The sequence below is a fragment of the Ailuropoda melanoleuca genome, chromosome 1 (genome assembly GCF_002007445.2).
Source record: "Ailuropoda melanoleuca isolate Jingjing chromosome 1, ASM200744v2, whole genome shotgun sequence".
Classification (NCBI taxonomy): Eukaryota; Metazoa; Chordata; class Mammalia; order Carnivora; family Ursidae; genus Ailuropoda; species Ailuropoda melanoleuca.
In genome coordinates this window covers 1,135,363-1,153,307 of record NC_048218.1, presented here as the reverse complement: position 1 = coordinate 1,153,307, position 17,945 = coordinate 1,135,363, and the positions used below count along the sequence as shown (strand labels likewise).

The 17,945-nt window shown below is 63.0% G+C and overlaps 2 protein-coding genes across 3 annotated transcripts in view; both read left to right on the top strand.

The window, feature by feature from the left end:
* The first annotated feature begins 1 nt into the window (after nucleotide 1).
* COL18A1 (collagen type XVIII alpha 1 chain) overlaps nucleotides 2–17,945 on the top strand; it is an 84,919-nt gene continuing 66,975 nt past the window's right edge. For both annotated transcript variants that reach the window (XM_034654413.1, XM_034654396.1), the window contains exons 1-2: nucleotides 2–103; nucleotides 194–288. In XM_034654413.1, the coding sequence (XP_034510304.1) occupies nucleotides 93–103; nucleotides 194–288 (106 nt within the window). In that variant the 5' untranslated portion in view covers nucleotides 2–92. The remainder of the gene's footprint in view (nucleotides 104–193; nucleotides 289–17,945) is intronic.
* On the top strand, nucleotides 13,458–15,606 carry LOC117801056. The gene is made up of 2 exons (XM_034654422.1): nucleotides 13,458–14,849; nucleotides 15,400–15,606. Exons 1-2 carry the CDS (start codon nucleotides 13,909–13,911, stop codon nucleotides 15,533–15,535), a joined length of 1,077 nt encoding a protein of 358 aa, XP_034510313.1. The 5' UTR covers nucleotides 13,458–13,908; the 3' UTR covers nucleotides 15,536–15,606.

Sequence of the window (17,945 nt, the reverse complement as noted above, 5' to 3'; positions counted from 1 at the left end):
GGTCCGACGCCGCGGCCGGAGCGCTGCTGGCCGAGGGCGCACCGCTGCGGAGCGCGCAGCATCCGCGGCGCTGACTGTCGGGCCCGAAGAGCATGGCGCCGAGGTGCGGGGCGGGCAGGGGCAGCGGGTCGCGCGGGCAGGCAGTGGACGCGCGCGGCGCTCTAACCTGTGGTCTGTGGCCTGTCGCCCGCAGGTGGCCCTGGCTGCGGCCGCGGCCGTGGAGCCTCCTGGACGTGCTCGCCCCGCTGGTCCTGCTGCTTGGAGTCCGCGCGGCCTCCGCCGAGCCAGGTAAGACCGGGAGGGGACGCGAAGGTTGGCTTGCCAGGCCGGCCCCCTGCCAGCCGCGCTTGGTGCGGGTCTCTGGCCGGTCCAGGCGGCGGCGGCCTTAACCCCAGCGCATCTCGGCTTCGGTCCCGGGAGGCTTCCCGGCTCTGCCCACGCGCGCAGGTGGCCGCGGGGGGGCGAGCGGAGGGGGACGGGGTCGTGCCGAAGCCATGTGTCCCGTGTCCCGCGCCGGCCATTCATTCTTAGGCTGCGGGGCTTCGCGCCACCTCTGCCCGCCGCGGGGTCGGAGACCCGGCTGGGCCGAGGGATAGTGGGGACCATCCACTTCCTGAGACCCTTGCGTCGTGACCAAACTTCGGCGACTCCGCGGGGAAGTTGGCGCGCCTGGCGGACGCGCTGCGGGCGGAGGGCCAACGAGGGGCCAGGGCTGTGGTGGTGGCGGCGGCCGTTCCACGCGCAGGGGCTGCGGAGACGCAGGTCATCAGCCGCCGGCCCGCAGGGCCTGTGTCAGCGTCAGCCAGCTCGTCGCTCCCGGCACCTGAATGGCCTCAGTGGGTCGCGCCTCCGGGTCCGGGAGTGACCGCGTGCGGGCCCTGGCAGGTCTCCGGGCGGACGGTGCAGCGCGGAGCGCCCTCGTTGCGTCTCCAACCTGTTGAGGCTAAACTGCCGGGCTTCCCAGGGCCAGCCTTTGTGCGCCGCCCGGGCCGCCAGGCCTGTGTCCCCGCGCCCGCCAGGGTGTCGGGTTGCGCGCGGTCCCCTTTGATGCGGCCGAGCGCCAGGCCGGCAGCCGGGAACAATGCTCAGAAGCTGGCTGTTTGGCCGGCACCCACGGCTTTTCCCGCGTGTGCCGCACTCGGTGCGCAGGGCCGCGGTCCCAGCCGCACTCGGACTTCCTGTGCCAGCTCCTGGGACCCCAGCCCCAAACACGCGGCCCGCCGGGTCGTCTTCCCAACTGGCCCAACAAAGGCCCTGGCAGGGGTGGCCTGCCGGGCATGCCAGTCATGGAAGGGACCCCCCACCCCATGGGAGTCCGGAGTTTTGTCACAGGTAAAGCTGCAATGCAGTGTGGACATTTGTCCCCGACAGCCCTTTTCTGCAGGCTGGAATGAATGTGGGAGAGTGTTGACTGTGGTCACCCCAGCAGCAACACACCTGCTGGCCACAGCTGGCCAGGAAGGAGGGACAGGACTTGAGAGAGAGAGAGAGAGAAATAGTAATTTGTTTCATTGTTTCCAGTAGGTGTAGACACCAGCTTAGACAGCTGCCCAGACCTTTTTAAAAAGTAACTGCCTCATCACTAGATTTGCCGGAAGCACCTGTTTGTTTCCTCTTCTATATGAGTTAACTCCAGGGGCATTTGGGGAACACGTTTGTCCTTATACGTTGTTGTGTCCCCTGAGCTCTTACCAACCGCCCAGGGCCACTTGGGGCTGTTAGTCCTGGCTTCAGGGGCCCTCCCCGCGGCTGCCTGGGCTTTGCTGATGTGCACAAGGACCAGCCCAGGGCTACAGGTGCTGGAATTTGTAAGCCTGACACCTCCTCTCTAATCTGACCCTGGTTTATGAAACTTTGTAATCAAAGGGGAGGAAATCAGGGCTGATGGCTTTTAGCCACAGAGTGGAAACAATACAATGTTATGTCAGTAAACTTTGGTGAGAGGCAATCTTGAGATCTGGGGGTAGGGTGCTGGACTTAGGGTGGACTTCTGGGGGGGGGCGGGTAGTGCCGACGGGAAACACCGTGGGTGCTCAGCGTCCCTACCACTACTGGGGCTGCAGGGGCTGCCACGGTCTCGGGTCCTCTGGGAAGGAAGGAGGGCCCCTGGTGGAATGCAGGTTTTTTTGCATCCTGGTGGTTAATGCAGGAAGTGGGCTCGGTGGGGGGCACGAGGCTCACCCCTGCTGGGGCTAAGTCCTCTTGAAATGGGATAATAATTGCCCCCTCTAGGTGTTACTGGAGAAGACTTAATGTGTGTGAAATCCTAACTTAGCAGAGGCTCAATTTCTTCTAGAAACCCTTAAAAATCATCCTTGGCAATTAAAGGTTTGAAGCCCAGTTTGCTGATTTGCACATTTTGCCACATTTCTGTCTGTGTTGCACCTGACCACCCCCCCCGCCCCCCGCAAAAGAAGAAAGTCTTTTGCTGTTTTGTGTAAGGATTGGTCACTGTGGCTCTGATGGTCATAAACGGAGCTCGTGCCTTCCCCACCCCCTCCCTGTAACTGGACGCCTGCGGGGGTCCATGGGCTGAGCCTGTTTGTGACCTCGGAGCTCAGGGCTGCCTGCAGGCCCGCTGTCTTGGTGGAAGCACGTGGGCTAGCGTGGCTGCGGACGCCCTGGATGTGTTTGTGAGCAGTACATCAGAGCCGGGCTGTGGCAGAAGAACCGAGTGTGGGGGGCATTTGCAGGATGCCCAGGACCCTGGTCTTCATCCCAGTCATCTTGTCTCTGGCCTGGGCACCTGGCTCTGTCAGCCCCCCGCCCCTGGGCCCGTGGTGCCCACCCCTTGTCACCACTCGGCCTCCCACAGGAAGCTCAGGGTCCCTCGCTGGGGCTCCAAGGGGCCTGGGTTTGAATGAGACACAGCCCCAATCCTAGGGGCCCCCGTGTCTGTGGCTGTCATCCTGGGGCGCAGCACCCCAGTAATGCTGGACTGAAGCAGATGGGAAGCACTCGTCCAAGGTCTCGGGCCTGTTCTCGTTGAAGCTGTGGCCCAGCTGCAGGGGCGTCTCAGGGTTCGGGTGCGGGACTTCATAAGATAGTTTTGAATTTCAGCAAAACTTGTTTTTCAGGGTACTCCTGTTTTCCTTCAAAAGGAGGAGAGGGGAACGTCCTGTGCGGGGAAACCTAGAAGGACCGACACGGAGTCCATCCGGAGAGCCCTTCCCCCCATGTTCACTGCGTCTCACTGGATGCACGTGTGCACGTGCTTACATGTGTGTGTGCGTGCACACACATACATGCACACACACATACATGCACACACATGCACACACATACATGCACACATGCACACATGCACACACATGCACACATGCACGCATACACACACATACATGCACACATGCACGCACATACATGCACACGCATACATGCACACATACATGCACACATGCACACACGTACATGCACACATGCACACACACACACATGCACACGCATACATGCACACATGCACACACATACATGCACACGCATGCACACACAGGCACGCACACATGCACACACACATGCACACACATACATGCACACATGCATGCACACATGCACACATATATGCACACATATATGCACACATACACAGACATGCACACACATACATGCACACATACACACGCACACACATACATGCACACATGCACACACGTACATGCACACACGCACACACGTACATGCACACACATACATGCACACATACATGCACACATGCACACACATGCATGCACACATGCACACGCATACATGCACACATGCACACACATACATGCACACGCATGCACACACACAGGCGTGCACACATGCACACACAGAGGTATAGGCCAACACACTCACGTGCATGCATGTGCACACACATGTACACACACGTGCACACACACATCCATGCTGTCTCTCCACCAAAAGTGCTTAGTTCCCTTCATCCAAATTGTTGAAAAGGCTTGGCTCTCTGGGCCCTTAGGAGAGGTGGGGGGGCCCTGGGTGGGTTGTGTAGCCCCCTCCTTCTCCGGTGTGGGCAGCGACTGCGCCGAGAACAGCCTCAGGGCCCCAGAGGGCAGCCAGGCTGGGATGGGGAGCTGTCGTCCGTGTGTAGCCCAGAGGGGTTCTCCGTGCACCACTTCTCCATCCAGGGCTGGGGGTGGCCTACCTGCTTCTCTTCAGTAAGCTGCTGTCCACCCTACCCCCAAAAGGGGAGCCACTGGATACTCCATGCTGCCGAGGTCAGGGCCCACGGAGACCCGCCAGGGCCTGGCGAGGGGCCTGTGTTGGAGACCCTTGCTCACCCCCACCCGCCAGGGGAGCCCCGAGCCTCCCCAGAACCTCACGGTCGATGACGGGCTGAATGGGGCAAAACCTGTCTTCTGATACGATGTCCAGTGAGCCTCCCCCTCTCTCATGGCCTGAGGCCTGCTGGGAAGGGCTGAGCCGCCGAGGGGTGGTCTCCAGGGTGGGGAGTGGGTACGGGGACCTGCCAGCTCTCAGGGGTCAGACGAGGGTGTGGCGTGGAGGAGCGGGTCTTGCTGATGACCAGCCCCCAGCCCCGGCTCCGTCTGCAGTGGGCTGGTCATTGCCCGCGGCACAGGCCCATCTGCCCCTCTGGTCCAGGCGCGGCCACCCCGTGCCTGTGTGGGCCGGTCACAGGTGTCACACTCTGGTCTCCCTCTCCTGAGGCTCTGGGTCACTGTTCTCCGGGAGTGAGCGGACCACGTGCCCCGAGATGGCAGCCGCACTGCAGAGAACACGGCTGGCTGAGCACCAGCCGTCCACGCTTCCGGCCTCAGCCCGGAGAGGGGGCATCAGGGGTTCGACGTGTGAAACCCCCAGAAGCTTGACGCTGTTCTTGAGGCGGGGCAGTAAAATATTAGGAAAATTAAAATGTATGCTTGGTGTGCTTATAAGATTATTAAATTTGGTACATTTTGACAGGAATGGCGCCAAAAAATGAGAACAGTGTGCTCTGTGGCCTCCAGGGCTCTGTGGCCTGGCTTCTCTGGACACACGCCTCCCCTCCCTGGGGGCTCGGGGTCTGGGACTAGCCCTCTCCCAGGCCCTGGTTCCTTCCCAAGGATGCCTCCAGGCACCCTCCCAACCCCCCTGCCATGTGTGCAGACCCTGCTTGGCACCTCGCCGCCGTAGCTCCCTCCCCTCCCCTGTGGCGGGAAGACCCGGGACACTGTGAGCAGCAGGTGGTCATTTTGCAAACCGTCCTTAGGCCACACACTGCACACTCTGCACGTCGTGTTTTTATGCCGCACGTTGTACGTCCACATGGGGGCCTTTTCTGTGCTGCCCCCCGGGCCCAGCCCGGGGTTGGCAGGAGCGTGGAGGCTTCGTGGCTGGCTGGACGACAGGCCAATCGTGGTTTGGGTCGGGGTTCTGGGCCACAGCAGGATGGCTGTCAGAAGGAGCTTTAGATCACGGATGCACTGAGTCAGATGAAATGTGGGGGCTGCAGGGCAGGGGTGTGCTCCGCCCAACGGCCTGCAGGAGCGCATCCCGCCTCCGCAGCACCGCCGGCGCGGACAAGCCCGAGCACGGCCTTGCTGGCTGTCTGCAGCCCGAGCCCCGAAAGGAGAACCTGTTCACGGGCATGTACCTCTCTTTGGGATTTCATGCCGCCAGACGGGTCCCTCCAGGCTGATCCCCGGGACGAGGCAGGGCACAGGCTCCCAGCGTGGAGCTGGATGGTGGCAGGGCTCGCGGCCACGCCTGGCTTCTGAGGACCAGGCGGCCTTGGGGTGGGCGAGAGCACCGCCCGCGGGCCAGGCTGGCCTTCTCAGGGCGTTTCCTGGGAGAGGACGGCCGGCCGGAGCCGAAGGCTCAGGGAGGGCTGGCCAGGTGATGGACGGGAAGCCTGTGCCGCGGGAGCTTGGTGGCGCCTACAGGGCGGGGCCTGGGCTCGACCTGCAGCAACACGTGCTGCTTATGTATATATTTTATTCACGCATTCGTTTGATTCTGGCCTGTGGTTTTACATGTTGCACTGCTCCTTTGAGCAGATTCAAAATTAGTCACAATTAGGCGTCCTCTGTTTTGAACCCGAGTTTGGGAATCCTCGAGATGGTGCTGGCCCTTGACAGGTGGGTGTCCTCTGTCTGCGGAGAGCCTGCTAACACGGTTGTTCTCGTGGAATGCGGGAGGTGGCCCTCTATTTCGGGGTGAAGGCGGTGCAGGGAGGGCGCGGCTCAGCATCCGGTTCAGAGCTTCTTGGCGCCCACCTGTGCAAAGCGGCCGTCCCTGTCCGGGCAACGTGACGGGCTCGTGGAGCTGCCGTCCATCTGCTCGGAGCCGGAGGCTGGGCGCACCTCTGCGGGGACCTGAGTCCAGACGCCCTACGCCTCCAGGATGAACGGAGACCTTTTTTCCAAGTTTCCATTTAGACAACCAGAGACCTCCTCTTGGAAGGATCATGGATTCAGTGTCCGGTGGACAGTGTGGTCCCCACCCTGTGCTGTTGGGAGGGGCAGGGGCATGCGGGGAGAGAGGGGTAGCATCCTGGACCCTCAGTGGGCCAGCTGGGTGGCAGAGACCTAACCCACCCAGTGGGCTTGGGGGAGGAAAGAAGCCGAGGTGGGCCCCTTGTCCTGCACCGGATAGTTGACCCCTGGAGCTAAGTGTCTGGACTGCTTCCCGGCTGGGGGCCTGGGGGCTGAGGGCAGGCGGGGGCTGGTGTTTGTTCGGACCTCGGACCTCGGAAAGCTTACTTTCACCCCTGGCTGGTGCAGGGCTTGGAGGCCACGAGTGCCGAGGCCTCCCTGGTCACTCTGCTGGGTTCCTTGGGGTGACCAGCCACCTGGGCTCTTTGTCCATTCATCCATGGACCTCCTGTTTCCTATGTGCGTTTTTGAGCACCTTCTATGAGCAAGGCACCCTGCCTGCTGAGAAAGACCGGAAGGTGAAGCCCGCGTGTCCCTTGCGGTGGGGACGTCTGTCTCCCAGGCTATTGAGAGCCTCCCTCAGGCCGGCGATGTCACGCGTCTGTCCCCAGAGCTCCCGGCCGGCCGGTGTGGGGGCTGAGTGTGGGGCTGTGGCTGGGGCCCTCGGGCGGGGAAGGCATCCGTCCCGGCGGGCGGCATTAGTGACTGTGAGCCTTCCAGCCCAAGCCGCCGGGGCCAAGCACCGTCACTTTGAAAATCTGGCTAATGTGACAAATGGGGAAAAAAATCCTTTCAGTGTTCTTTCTCCTTGGTAAGTTTTCAATGGCCAGCGGGGTGAACACGCGGGAGCCTGGACAGGCCGAATCCCCACCCCCCGCTTCCGGAGTCCGCGTTCGGCTGCGCGTCGTCCTCACGGCTTCGCTGGCTCGAGCTGCCGCTGCAGGGGTGCGTCTCGCACACTTCCTACCGTGTGGACAGCTCTCCCTGCGGCGGGACTATTTCTCAAGGCACCAAGTTATTTTTTCCCTAATTTTTACAGCCTATTGGCTCAGAGGCGGACCCGAGTGCTGGGCCCGCTGCAGGGACCACGCCGGGGCCCGACCACATGGCAGGACGGGAGTTAGTGAGGGTTGTGCGGCTGAGCAGGGCGCTTGGGAGGCCACGTGCTTCCTGTTAGCTGCTAACACCTTCACTCTGCCTGTGCGTGCGGGATGCGGGCTAGTCCTTGGAAAGCGCAGTTGCAGTCCCTCCGTGGAGGACTGTTGCAGCTGGCTGGTGGCCTGGCTGTCCACTCTGCATTCATGGGTGCGTGAGAGCCCAGGCCCCATGTGTGAACTCCAGGGCTGCTCCCGAGCACTGTGTGACCCTGGGCAGGTGACTCACCCTCTCTGTGCCTCTGTGTGTGAGCTGTGAAATGGGGCAGACAGTGGGGCTCTGTGGGATTTCATGGGACATTCCTTCAGGGAGTGCACATCGCACGTCAGCTTTCCGGGGTGGGTCCTGGTCACGCCTTGCTGAGCCCCGGGGACCGTGAGGGGAATGGCTTCCACCCAGTGGGCTGGTTAGGGCCTGGGAAGAGGGATGGGGGCACTCCAGGAGCAGGACGTGGTTTTGCATTTCTTACTTGGTGGTGGGCTCTGCCTGCTCAAGGGATGGTTTCTATTAGAGAAAGCCACCCACTCACCGCCGTGCCCCCCAGTCCTCCGGGGGTTCTCGCTCCGCCGGGCCGGCCACTTTGGAGGCATCAGGGCCACGGACCTGCTTCTGCTTGTTGGCTCTTGTTACTAGGCTGCTGTATTTAAACAAAATTCTCCCGCTGAGAAAGTCTCTTGTTCTCTGCAAGCCGGCAAGCAAGCCAGGAGCTTCCTGGACCCGGGCCCGTCCCTGCTTGTGAATCTGGACCCCGCCCGACGTGGAGCCATCTGGGGAGGGAGGGCTCAGGAAGAACATTGGGCCCCCTTCCGTCATCTGTCATCTTGGCCTGCCCTCACCTTCCGGGCCCTCCCCCCTGCCCTAGGTCCCGAGGAGGGTGAAGGCCCCTCTAGCCCTGGGGCCTCCCGGACGCTGCCCTGCAGGCCCCTGGTCACACACCTTCCCCTCACCTGCAGTCCCCTGGGAAACCCTCTAGGACAGATCACAGGCCGGCAGGTGCCCCCTGGAGCCGGCTGTCAGTGGGGCTGGGAGAGGGTTTTCTAACGTAAGTAATGATTTCAGCCAAGCAGCGTCCTGTCCCCCTGAGCAAGTCTGCACCTGGTGCTGAACCCCTTTAAGCCTCTCGGCCCCTGGGAGGAGGGGGCCCTTCTGCAATCAGACACCCCTCCTGGGCCCCGGGCCCCAGGACCTCCGGCCCCACACAAGGTCCTGGCTGCTGCTTGTCTCCCCTTCTCTGGTCTCAAGGCTGACCCTTGTCATCTGTGGGGTCACCGTGTGCCCATGGCAGCGGGCAGTGTTGGCAATGACCTCTGGTTGTCTTGGCCATGGAGGGGGACCCACTTCGGGGCAGCCAGGATCTTCCTGTTTTCTGGCTGAAATGGGCCTGCTCCCCAGGGCCTCTGGCTTAGCTGGCTGGCTCTGAACCGCCGTGTTCCTCATTCATAACCTTTTACTGTGAAAATAATTAAGAATGCCACTGGAGGTTTGGACCCAGAAAGGAAAAAGAAGCCATCCCAACACAACCCTTCTCATCATTATGGGGAAATCTGACATTTTAAACAAACTTGGGCCCCCTTTCTGTGCCCCGGCCGCTGGCCTGGCCCCCTGTGGATGGCCCCTCACTCTGGGCGCAGAACCCCGCTTCCCCGTCCTGATAACAGCCCCACCCGCCCATGAGAGGGCAGATGGCACGCCGGCATTCTGGATGCCTAACGTCCCCACACTTAAGAATCTAGACACAAATCCCTCATGGCGAATGTGGTCCTGAATGACAGCCCCCAGAGATATCCACGTGCCAGTCCACAGGACGTGTGAATGCTGCCTTACGTGGTGGGAGGGGCCTTGCGGATGCGATGAAGCCCCTCGAGCTGGAGAGCTGGGGAGAGCTGGGTCTGGGGGCCTCCCTGTGATCCCAGCAGCCTAACAAGGAGGGGGGAGGCAGGAAGGGCAGAGTCAGGGGCCAGGGAGCTGCCGTTGGGGGAGCGAGGGACCGCGAGCCAGGGAGTGCAGGGAAAGCGCCTGGAGGCTGGAGATGCAGGAAGAGGGTCTCTGCTAGAGCCCCTCGCAAGGAGCCCGGTCTCGCTGACACGTGGGTTTGGGACTCCCGACCTCTAGCGCTGTGAGGAGTAAATGTGTCCTGTTCTGCGCCTGGAACTTTGTGGCGATTTGTCACAGCAGCTGCGGGACACTGCCCAGCCCAGCACTGGGTCACGGGAAGGGGTGGGGTCGTGGTCCCTGCAAAGGCCTCTCACCTGCAGTGTGCTATGTCGGGGTGAGACCCCGGTCCCCCACCTGTGCAGGGCCCCCGGGATGTGCTTCCTGCCCCTCAGGTCCTGACGGCCAGCTCCCCTGCCCTGCGCACCTGCACCCCTGAGCGTGGGCGCCCCACAGAGACACCCACAGTGGATCCATCCTAGCAGCCTTTCAGAGCACAGGGGACGCTCCCGTCCTAGCACTGGGGCTCGGGCACGCCCAGGAACGGCCGACCAGGGGCCCAGGGGTGCAGTGTGCATGGAGGGGTGGGAAGCTTGAGCGGGGGAGGGAGGCGGCCTGACCCAGGGCAGAGAACTGGGAACCCCATCTGGCACCACCCCAGCCTCCCGCAGAAAGAAGGCTGACCAGACGTGTGCTGAGCTGTCTGGGAGCACTTGACGCTCATGTGCCGTAGTCATCTGGATGCCGCAGCAGGAGCGCCCGAGACCTGGTGGGTGGTGCGAGTGGAGACTGTTTTGCTCACAGAAAGGGCCACGCTGGCCTCACCCCTAATTATGCTTTTGTTTGCTTCTGTGTATGGGTGACCTTGACCCGCTCTTTGGCACAGTGGCCTTTTCTGGGACCTCACACGTGGAGCAGATGTGGAGGACATCCAGGCAGGTCGAAGGGTCCCCCAGGCGTGGCTCTGTGTCCCGTGGGCAGTGCTGTGGGCTGCCCCATCTGGGGAGGGACTGGGGGCTGGGCCGCGGACTTGGGGGTGAAGAGTTACCATCCTCGGGCTCTCAGAAGTGGACAGGCCTCTTTGGGCCTCTGTGCAGGTCTGCAGGCCCCACTCCGGTCAGGAGAGGCCAGGGGACAGGGGCACGGGGGAGGGCGTGAAGCTCCTCCCGGGGTCGCGGGGTGGGGGTGGGGTGGCATTGCTTCGTACAGTGGGAAACCACTCTGCTGTGGTCTGGTCCCAGCCTCGGACCTGTGCTCCGCGGTCTAGGTGTTGGTTAAACTGGTTTTCGAGTCCTAACTAGCTAGTAACACTTAACGTTGTGCAGACCTGCGGCTCGACTGGAAGTCCTACGGCGGCCTCCCAGACAAACCATCTTTTGCCTCGGTCTCCCCCTTCGCCTCACGGACTCGGTTGACTGACGGGCGGCACCCCTCTGCTCACGATGTGGTTGGAGCAGGGCTGCAGGATTTACTCCCTTTGTGGGTTTTTAGGTATTTAGAAGCCCCTCATTCGACCTTCACCCTTGTCTTTTTAACGAATGTTCTAGCTCCTTGATGTGCTTTCCCCAGGGGGCTCCGTAGGCGATCGGGACTGTGTGCGCGGGGACACTGAGAGGCCGCACTGAGACCCCGCGGGCTGTGATTTCTTTTCTCCGTGAGTCTGAGCTTCCAGAAGACCAGGCAGGGCACCGAGATGAGGCGGGGTCCTCAGAGACCCTCCTGCTGCCGCACGCGGCTCCCTTTCTATTCAGCTAGATCGTCGGACGTCCTGTCTTCCTCCTGCCTCTGCGGCCGGCTGCCCCTCAGTCTGTCCTGTGTCTGTGAGCTCCCTTCCGTGAGCCGGGGCCTTGGGTCACGGGGTCTCCCCCGGTGCGCGAGCTCCCTGCTGTGTGTGCCTGCCCGTCCTCGTCGGGGCAGCAGAGCGCCAGGTCCCGCCAAGCCTGCGCCTCCCGTCCGTGGCACCTGAGTGTCTGGGGGACGCTCCTGCTGTCCACTGTGGCTTCCAGGCCCTTTCCGGGGATCACGTCTGCCACCGTGCTCCTGCAGGCTTCACTGGGCTTCACCCAGGAGCTGGGGGCATGTCGTCTCTGTCCCGCGGGGCCAGGTGAGGCTGGGCTGCCCGCGGGACGTGTCACACTCGGGGACCAGGGTAGGAGGGCGCTCCGTGAAGTGCTGATGGGCACCCGGGGAATTCTCTGCACAAGGAGAGGAGATGGTGGATGCGCCACGGCCCGTCCACGTCCCGCACGTGTCCCCACCATGGGACACCACGCGACAGCCCCGTCCACGTCCACAGCCACGTGGCTCTGCTCTGGACACCCCTCCACCTCCCAGCAACAGCGACCTTCAGTCCTGACAGCCGGGAGCGCTTGCATGAACAGGGGCCAGACGCGGAGGGGCCCTGGGGTCCTGGGGTCCGGCATCCAGTCCTTTAAGAGAGCCTGGACCCCCAGGGCCACGCGCCAGGTTGGGCCTGCTCGGCACTGTTCTCTCCATGAACGGCTGGACAGATGACCTTGGGGGTCCCAGACATTGCTTTTGGAGGGTTTCCCACTGTCCTCCTGGGGAATGGGTGTCTGCTCTGGGCACAGAGCTGCGTTCTCTCGTCTTCCATCAGAGATGCATGAGGACAGCAGGGTCCCCCAAGCATCCTGTCTCCTCTTTTTACGTCACCGGCAGGTCAGGTGGGCAGCCGAAGCCAGATGGGCCCCGTCCTGGGTCGCCAGAGCTGCACTCAGGGCACATATCCATCCACGTCGCCCGCGTCGCCTGTGTGAGAGGGCTAAGGAAGGCACGAGGGCCTGAGCTCCCCCGGGCCCAGGAGCAGACTGTGGATGGCCCTTGTGCTGCAGGACTGTTCCCACGGGGCACCGGGACAGCTCCCGCCTTGATTCTGGCTCAGCCGAGGACGCCGGGTGATTTGGGTCCCCAGCACATCTGGGAAGGAGGGGGAAGGTCCTTCTGGCGGACGCCAATCCAGCACGCTCGAGGTGCTTCCTCTGCCGGTATCCCAGCAACAGGATTAGGGCTGGCAGGGATAGCATTCCCCAGGGCCCACTCCTGCTGCCTCCCGGAACCTTCTGGGGCCAGTGGTGGGGAATGGCATGGGGGCCGTGTTGAACAGGCTAGCTGCCCTCAGGCTGGCCACCGGGAGACAGCGGTGCAGGACTCCGGGAGAAGGGCCTGCGGCTCCTGGGACCCAGGGACTCGGGGAGCCACATTTTCATCTGGAAGCTGGGCGTGGCCACGTGCGGGCCCTGCTCCCGTGGCCTGGGTCCTGCTGTGCCACGTGCACCGTCCTGCCTTTCTCTTGGAAGGGCAGAGGCGCCTCGATGATGACCCATCCTGCTTCTCACGCGCGCCCCTCGCACTGCGGGACCGGCCTCTACAGCTCCCCACAAGGGCCTGGGATCCATGCTGGTTCCTGCTCTGTCCTGGGTTAGTTGGTACCTGTGCGTCCCTGCATGGGGTGCTCAGCCCCCTCCGAGGCCTCCCCTGAGGACAGATGGACAGACAGGCTCCAGGCAGGCCGGACGTTGTCCTGGGAAGTGTTTGCAGCCCTTAGGTCTCATCCTCACTGAAATTTTATTATTGTTATTTTATTTTATTTTATTTTATTTTATTTTATTTTTAAAGATTTTATTTATTTATTCGACAGAGATAGAGACAGCCAGCGAGAGAGGGAGCACAAGCAAGGGGAGTGGGAGAGGAAGAAGCAGGCTCACAGCAGAGGAGCCTGATGTGGGGCTCGATCCCATGACGCCAGGATCACGCCCTGAGCCGAAGGCAGACGCTTAACCGCTGTGCCACCCAGGCGCCCCTATTATTGTTATTTTAAAGATGTTATTTATTTTTTTGAGAGAGACAGAGAAAGTATAGCGGCGGGGGGATCAGAGGGAGAAGCAGACTCCCTGCCCAGCAAGGAGCTCGACCCGGGACTCGATCCCAGGACCCTGGGAGCCTGATCTGAGCTTAAGGCAGACGCCTCACCGATGGAGCCACCCAGGCGCCCTCCCTGAAATTGTAAATCGTGTACCGTGTGCAGATGAGGGCCGCGCATCGATGGGCCCCGGGACATGGCGGCAGCTGGCCCGGGAAGCAGGAGTCCGGGCAGGCTGTGTGGCGGGACAATCACCAGGCTGGGTTTGTCGTAAGTGGAGGGAGCCCCGCTGCACAGGACGTGGGGGTGTGCCCCGTATGGGGGTGGCAAAGCAGCGGTAACAAGTCATCCCCTCCACCGGCTGGCGGTAGGCTTGGGGCCTCCGTGGGCTGGTGCGCCCCCCACACCCCCCTTGTCCAGCACAGCCCGGAGGCGCGGTGGGATGGGGGGATGTTCACTGGGCGCACCCCCCCTTCCTGAAAGAGAGGCCGTTTGGTGCAGGCCCAGCGCCCTGGGGGGATTTGGGCCGCGGCTCCGGCTCTGCGTCTGCAAGACCCGCGTCTGATGGATGAGGAAACGCTCCGATGCGCCTACAGGGGTCATCGGGGCCAGACCCCAGAGGCTGCGTCCAGGCTTCCAGGGGAGTGGAGCTCATACCATTTTGCCATCAGCTGCGTGTGGTGCCCTCTTGCTTGGAGACCCTCCCTCCCAGCAGCTTGCAGGAAGCAGGCTGCCAGTCCTCGCCGCCTGCGGGCCAGGGACCTGCTTTCACAGGGCACAGCAGACGCCGCGCAGATAACCTTCTCCCACAGGCGCAGGGGGAGTGGTGGCCCTCTCAGGGTGACCGCGCCTCTGGAATCCCCAAGGCTTTCACTGGTACACGCTCAGCGGTGTGCAGCGGTGTCTGCCCCGAGCCCACCGGTCATTCAGATTGTGCCGCCCTTCCTCCCGTTCCCGAGGCGTGTCCCATTCTGGGGGAGGGGTCCTCACTCCCTCCCACCCAACACGCTCACATACGTGCCCCCACGCTCCCACAGGGTTGTGTCTCGGGGCAGAGGGACCGCTCATGGGCTGCCTGCCCCAGCCCAGGGGAGATGCGGCATTGTCCCTAGGCCGTGGCCTCCTGGGCTCGCTGCGTGTGGGTTCTGGAGGCTCAAGGGCCCCACGGCCCTGCTACGGTTCCCTTACCCCAGGGGCAGGCCCCGTTTGGAAATCAGTCCCAGGGTATGGAGGTTTGAGGGTGGCTGCTTTCGTCTGGGGGTCCCCAGGCCCCTGAGTCCCCTTGCTGGGTGTGGGGGCCTGCAAGGGCTCCGGTCACTCCCCACTCCTCCAGGAACTGCTCACATGACTCGAAGAGAGAAGGACATGGGAGCCTTCACCCTCAGGTGCTTCCCAGGCAGACGGGACCCTGGGGGCCTCCCGCCTCCACTGGGGTGCCGTGTGGACTTCCGACTTCCTTCAGGACGGTGGACCTCTGAGTCCCCGTCTCTGCAGGGTTGGCCCAGGTCAGCACCGGCTGTGTCACGGCACAGATACCTCCCCCCGCCCCGTGGCCCCTGAGTCACCCAGGTTAGCGCGGAGTTAATTATCTGGGACATGGTCAAACATTAACACATCAGGCCCGACAGGGCACCCCCCCCCCTTGGAAGAAAAGCTCCGTCTTCGCCCAGATGTGTTGTGGACACGTGGCCGGAAGGTCCCTTCCCTCTGGCTGTGTGGTCCGGAGCTGGAGCCGCGGCCTTGGGGCTGTCTCGGGACCAGGCTCTGCGGTGTTGTCCCCGCGGTCCGTGGCTGGACAGGCCAGGTCTCCCAGACTTGAGCTGGGATCTAAGGTGGGACAGTGTGAGCAGGACTGGAGTGGACGAGGAGAGCGCCCCCGCCAGGGTGTGCAGGCCAGGGAGCCGGGCCAGCCGTCTGCGGAGGCACCTAGGCCAGGGACAGTGGGCAGCCAGTGGGGAGGGACCGCCCCTGAGGGGCCGGGCAGGCCGCCTCCGCGCCCAGGCATCTGGTCGGACGTGCGTAGCGGCACAATGAGCTCCTCATGGCCGTTCGCAGGGCGTCCGAGGAGCAAGTCGGATCAAATCCACGTTTGCGGCACCCTCTGTGTGGGCTCTGCAGCGGGAGCCCGTCTGTGCTGCCCAGAAGGCTGCAGCTCAGATCCGGGGAGCAGACGGAAGGCCCCTCTCGCTGAGAGGCAGTGAAGCAGGTGGGGAGGGGGGCGGGGCTGCAGGTGAGCACACCTGTACCAGCTCTGCCCTGTGTTAGCTGTGGGACCCTGGGGAGGGGATGGCCCGGGGTCCCCTGTAGAGAGCGTCCCTTTGTGTCGGGGGAGCAGCCCCGTGTCTCTTCGGGTCCTGGCCCAGACAGTGCATGGGTGTGATGGTGGGGGAGGTGGGCCCTGTCTCCAAGGCTGGCCTCTGAAACGGGCCCACGGTGTGGACTGTGCCCCTGAATTCAGAGCTCGGGCGGCTGCGGCCAGATCCTCGTGGTTTCTGCCCGCAGTTTGGAAGAATGGGAGCCACCCCGCCCAGTTCCGTAAGAGCCGTTCCCTGTGGGGAAGGGTCCCAGGGCTGATGGCTCAGGGACGTGGCTTGCCTCCCACGGAGCCCTGCTGAGGCTGCGGAGGCTGTCCGTCCCCCTTCCCGCCTCGTGACCGCCCCTTTGGGTGCCGCCCGCAGCACCAGGCTCCCCAGAGGGTCTCGGGGGGCCCCCAGGAGGAGGTGGCCATCAGAGTATCAAGTGCTGCTCAGTTCTGGGGCGTCCCTGAGGGTCACAGGGCAGGGCCCGCGGCCCCCGCAGCGGCTGGCGCACGGAAGCAGATCAGGGGCTCTGTGCTGGAACTTTCCACAGATGCCAGAGGCTGCCGTTGGAGGCTCTTGGTTTTAGGGTCCCTTTGGGAAGGGTTTAGAGTGTGTGACTCAGCCCACAGACATCATGGTGTGTGACCCTGGCCCTGTGACTTCTTGGTTTCTCAGCCGCATGTTGTCCTTGTACGGATCCCACAGCGGATGCCACATCTCGCCCAGCGCCTTCTGTGCACCTCTAGGAGGGAGAGAGGGCATCCTGGGGGGGATGGAGCCTGGCAGGAGGGGCTTGGCCGCTCCCCGTGCTCCTGCTCCTGAAGCCCCAGGTCCCCTGGGCGTGTCCTGCCTTCCTGCCTTTCCCAGCCTCTCGGGAAGGTGCAGAGCCAGGGGATCCAGACTTGGTGCCTGGACGGGAACGGCCCTCCTGAGTCTCAGCGTGGGGGGCCAGAGGGCTCGTGGTTTTACAGAACAGATGTAGGGGCCGAGGGCTCTTCCTGGGCCCCGGAGGATGTAGCTGGGCCCCGATGGGAACTTGGTTCTGTTTGATTGGGGCCTTAATGACATTGACGGCGGGAGCAGGACGGGGAGGAGAGGAGGGAAGACGGCGGGCTGGGTGCTTGGTGGATACTTAGGACTCATCATCGAGCCTGAACTTGTGTCTGCACGTGGTCGCAGGGTGGTGGACCTTTGCTCTCTCAGTACTGGCGGGCGCCACTCTTGGTTAATGGGAACCCCGGGGAGAACTGTGTGGGTACAGACGCCTCACACAGGCAGGAGCCCGGGGGCTTTAAGCCACTTGTCTTTTTGCCCACCTTACTTTTCAGGGCGGCTCCCGTGGGGCGGGGAAGGGGTGGCGGTCCGGCTGCAGCTTAGCTCCTGGTGCGGCCAGCAACAGGCTGGGAACTGGCTGGCCCAGCTCAGCTCGCCACCCGAGGCTCAGGCCCCACGAGAGTGCTGGAACCCCGGCTGTATTCTCCGGTGAGGGGCGTCTGTGAGCCCCAGGGGCTGGGGGGACGCAGTGTTGCCTCCTGTGCCCTGAGCCTGGCTGGCCCATCTGTGGACAGTATGTGAGGACAGAGTGGGGGGAGGGCAGCAGCAGGCTTGGGGGCGCCTCTTCTGCTGAAGCAAACTGCCGAGCACTAGCCATTAGGGCCCTGCGTGGGCCGGGCCCGTGACCACGCAGAGGGGGCAGTGGCTTTCCCTTCCACCCTGCAGGCCCGCGGGAGCGGCAGGGTGGCCACTGCAGCCTGGTTCCCTGCAGGTGCTTGTCGGAGGACGCCTCGAGTGCACCCAGGCTTGCAACTGTGAGGACCGTGTCTGCAGCAGCTCGGTGCCGAGCAAGGGCCCCCAGCTCCTGGTCTGTGTGGCTTGTACACATCCCTTGCTTTGCCTGCTGGCCACGGGCAATTGCCTTTTGGTGAGGACTCCGGCATCCTGGACGTAAGGTTGCCTTCTTCCCCCGTGTGGAGCCCTCCCCGGCTGCCCCGCGGACACGGCAGGGCCCTTCTCCTTGCAAGGGCTTGCGGCTGGGGAGCAGGAGGACTGGACCTCAGGGTCCCGCTGGGACCCGGGAATGCAGGGGAAGGGAGCTGCCCTTGCAGAGCTGAGAGGGTGCTCTTCCCAGCAGGCAGGGCACTGGGCGCTGCTGCCTGCGGGTCTGACAGAACAGCACGTCCCCAACATCATGCACCGCTTTTCAGGGGCTGCACGTGCGCCTGTGGGCCGTTGTGCATGTTTGAAACCAGGGTTTCTCCGGAGCATGTGTAAGCTGCCTGGGGTGGGTGACGCACCTGGACC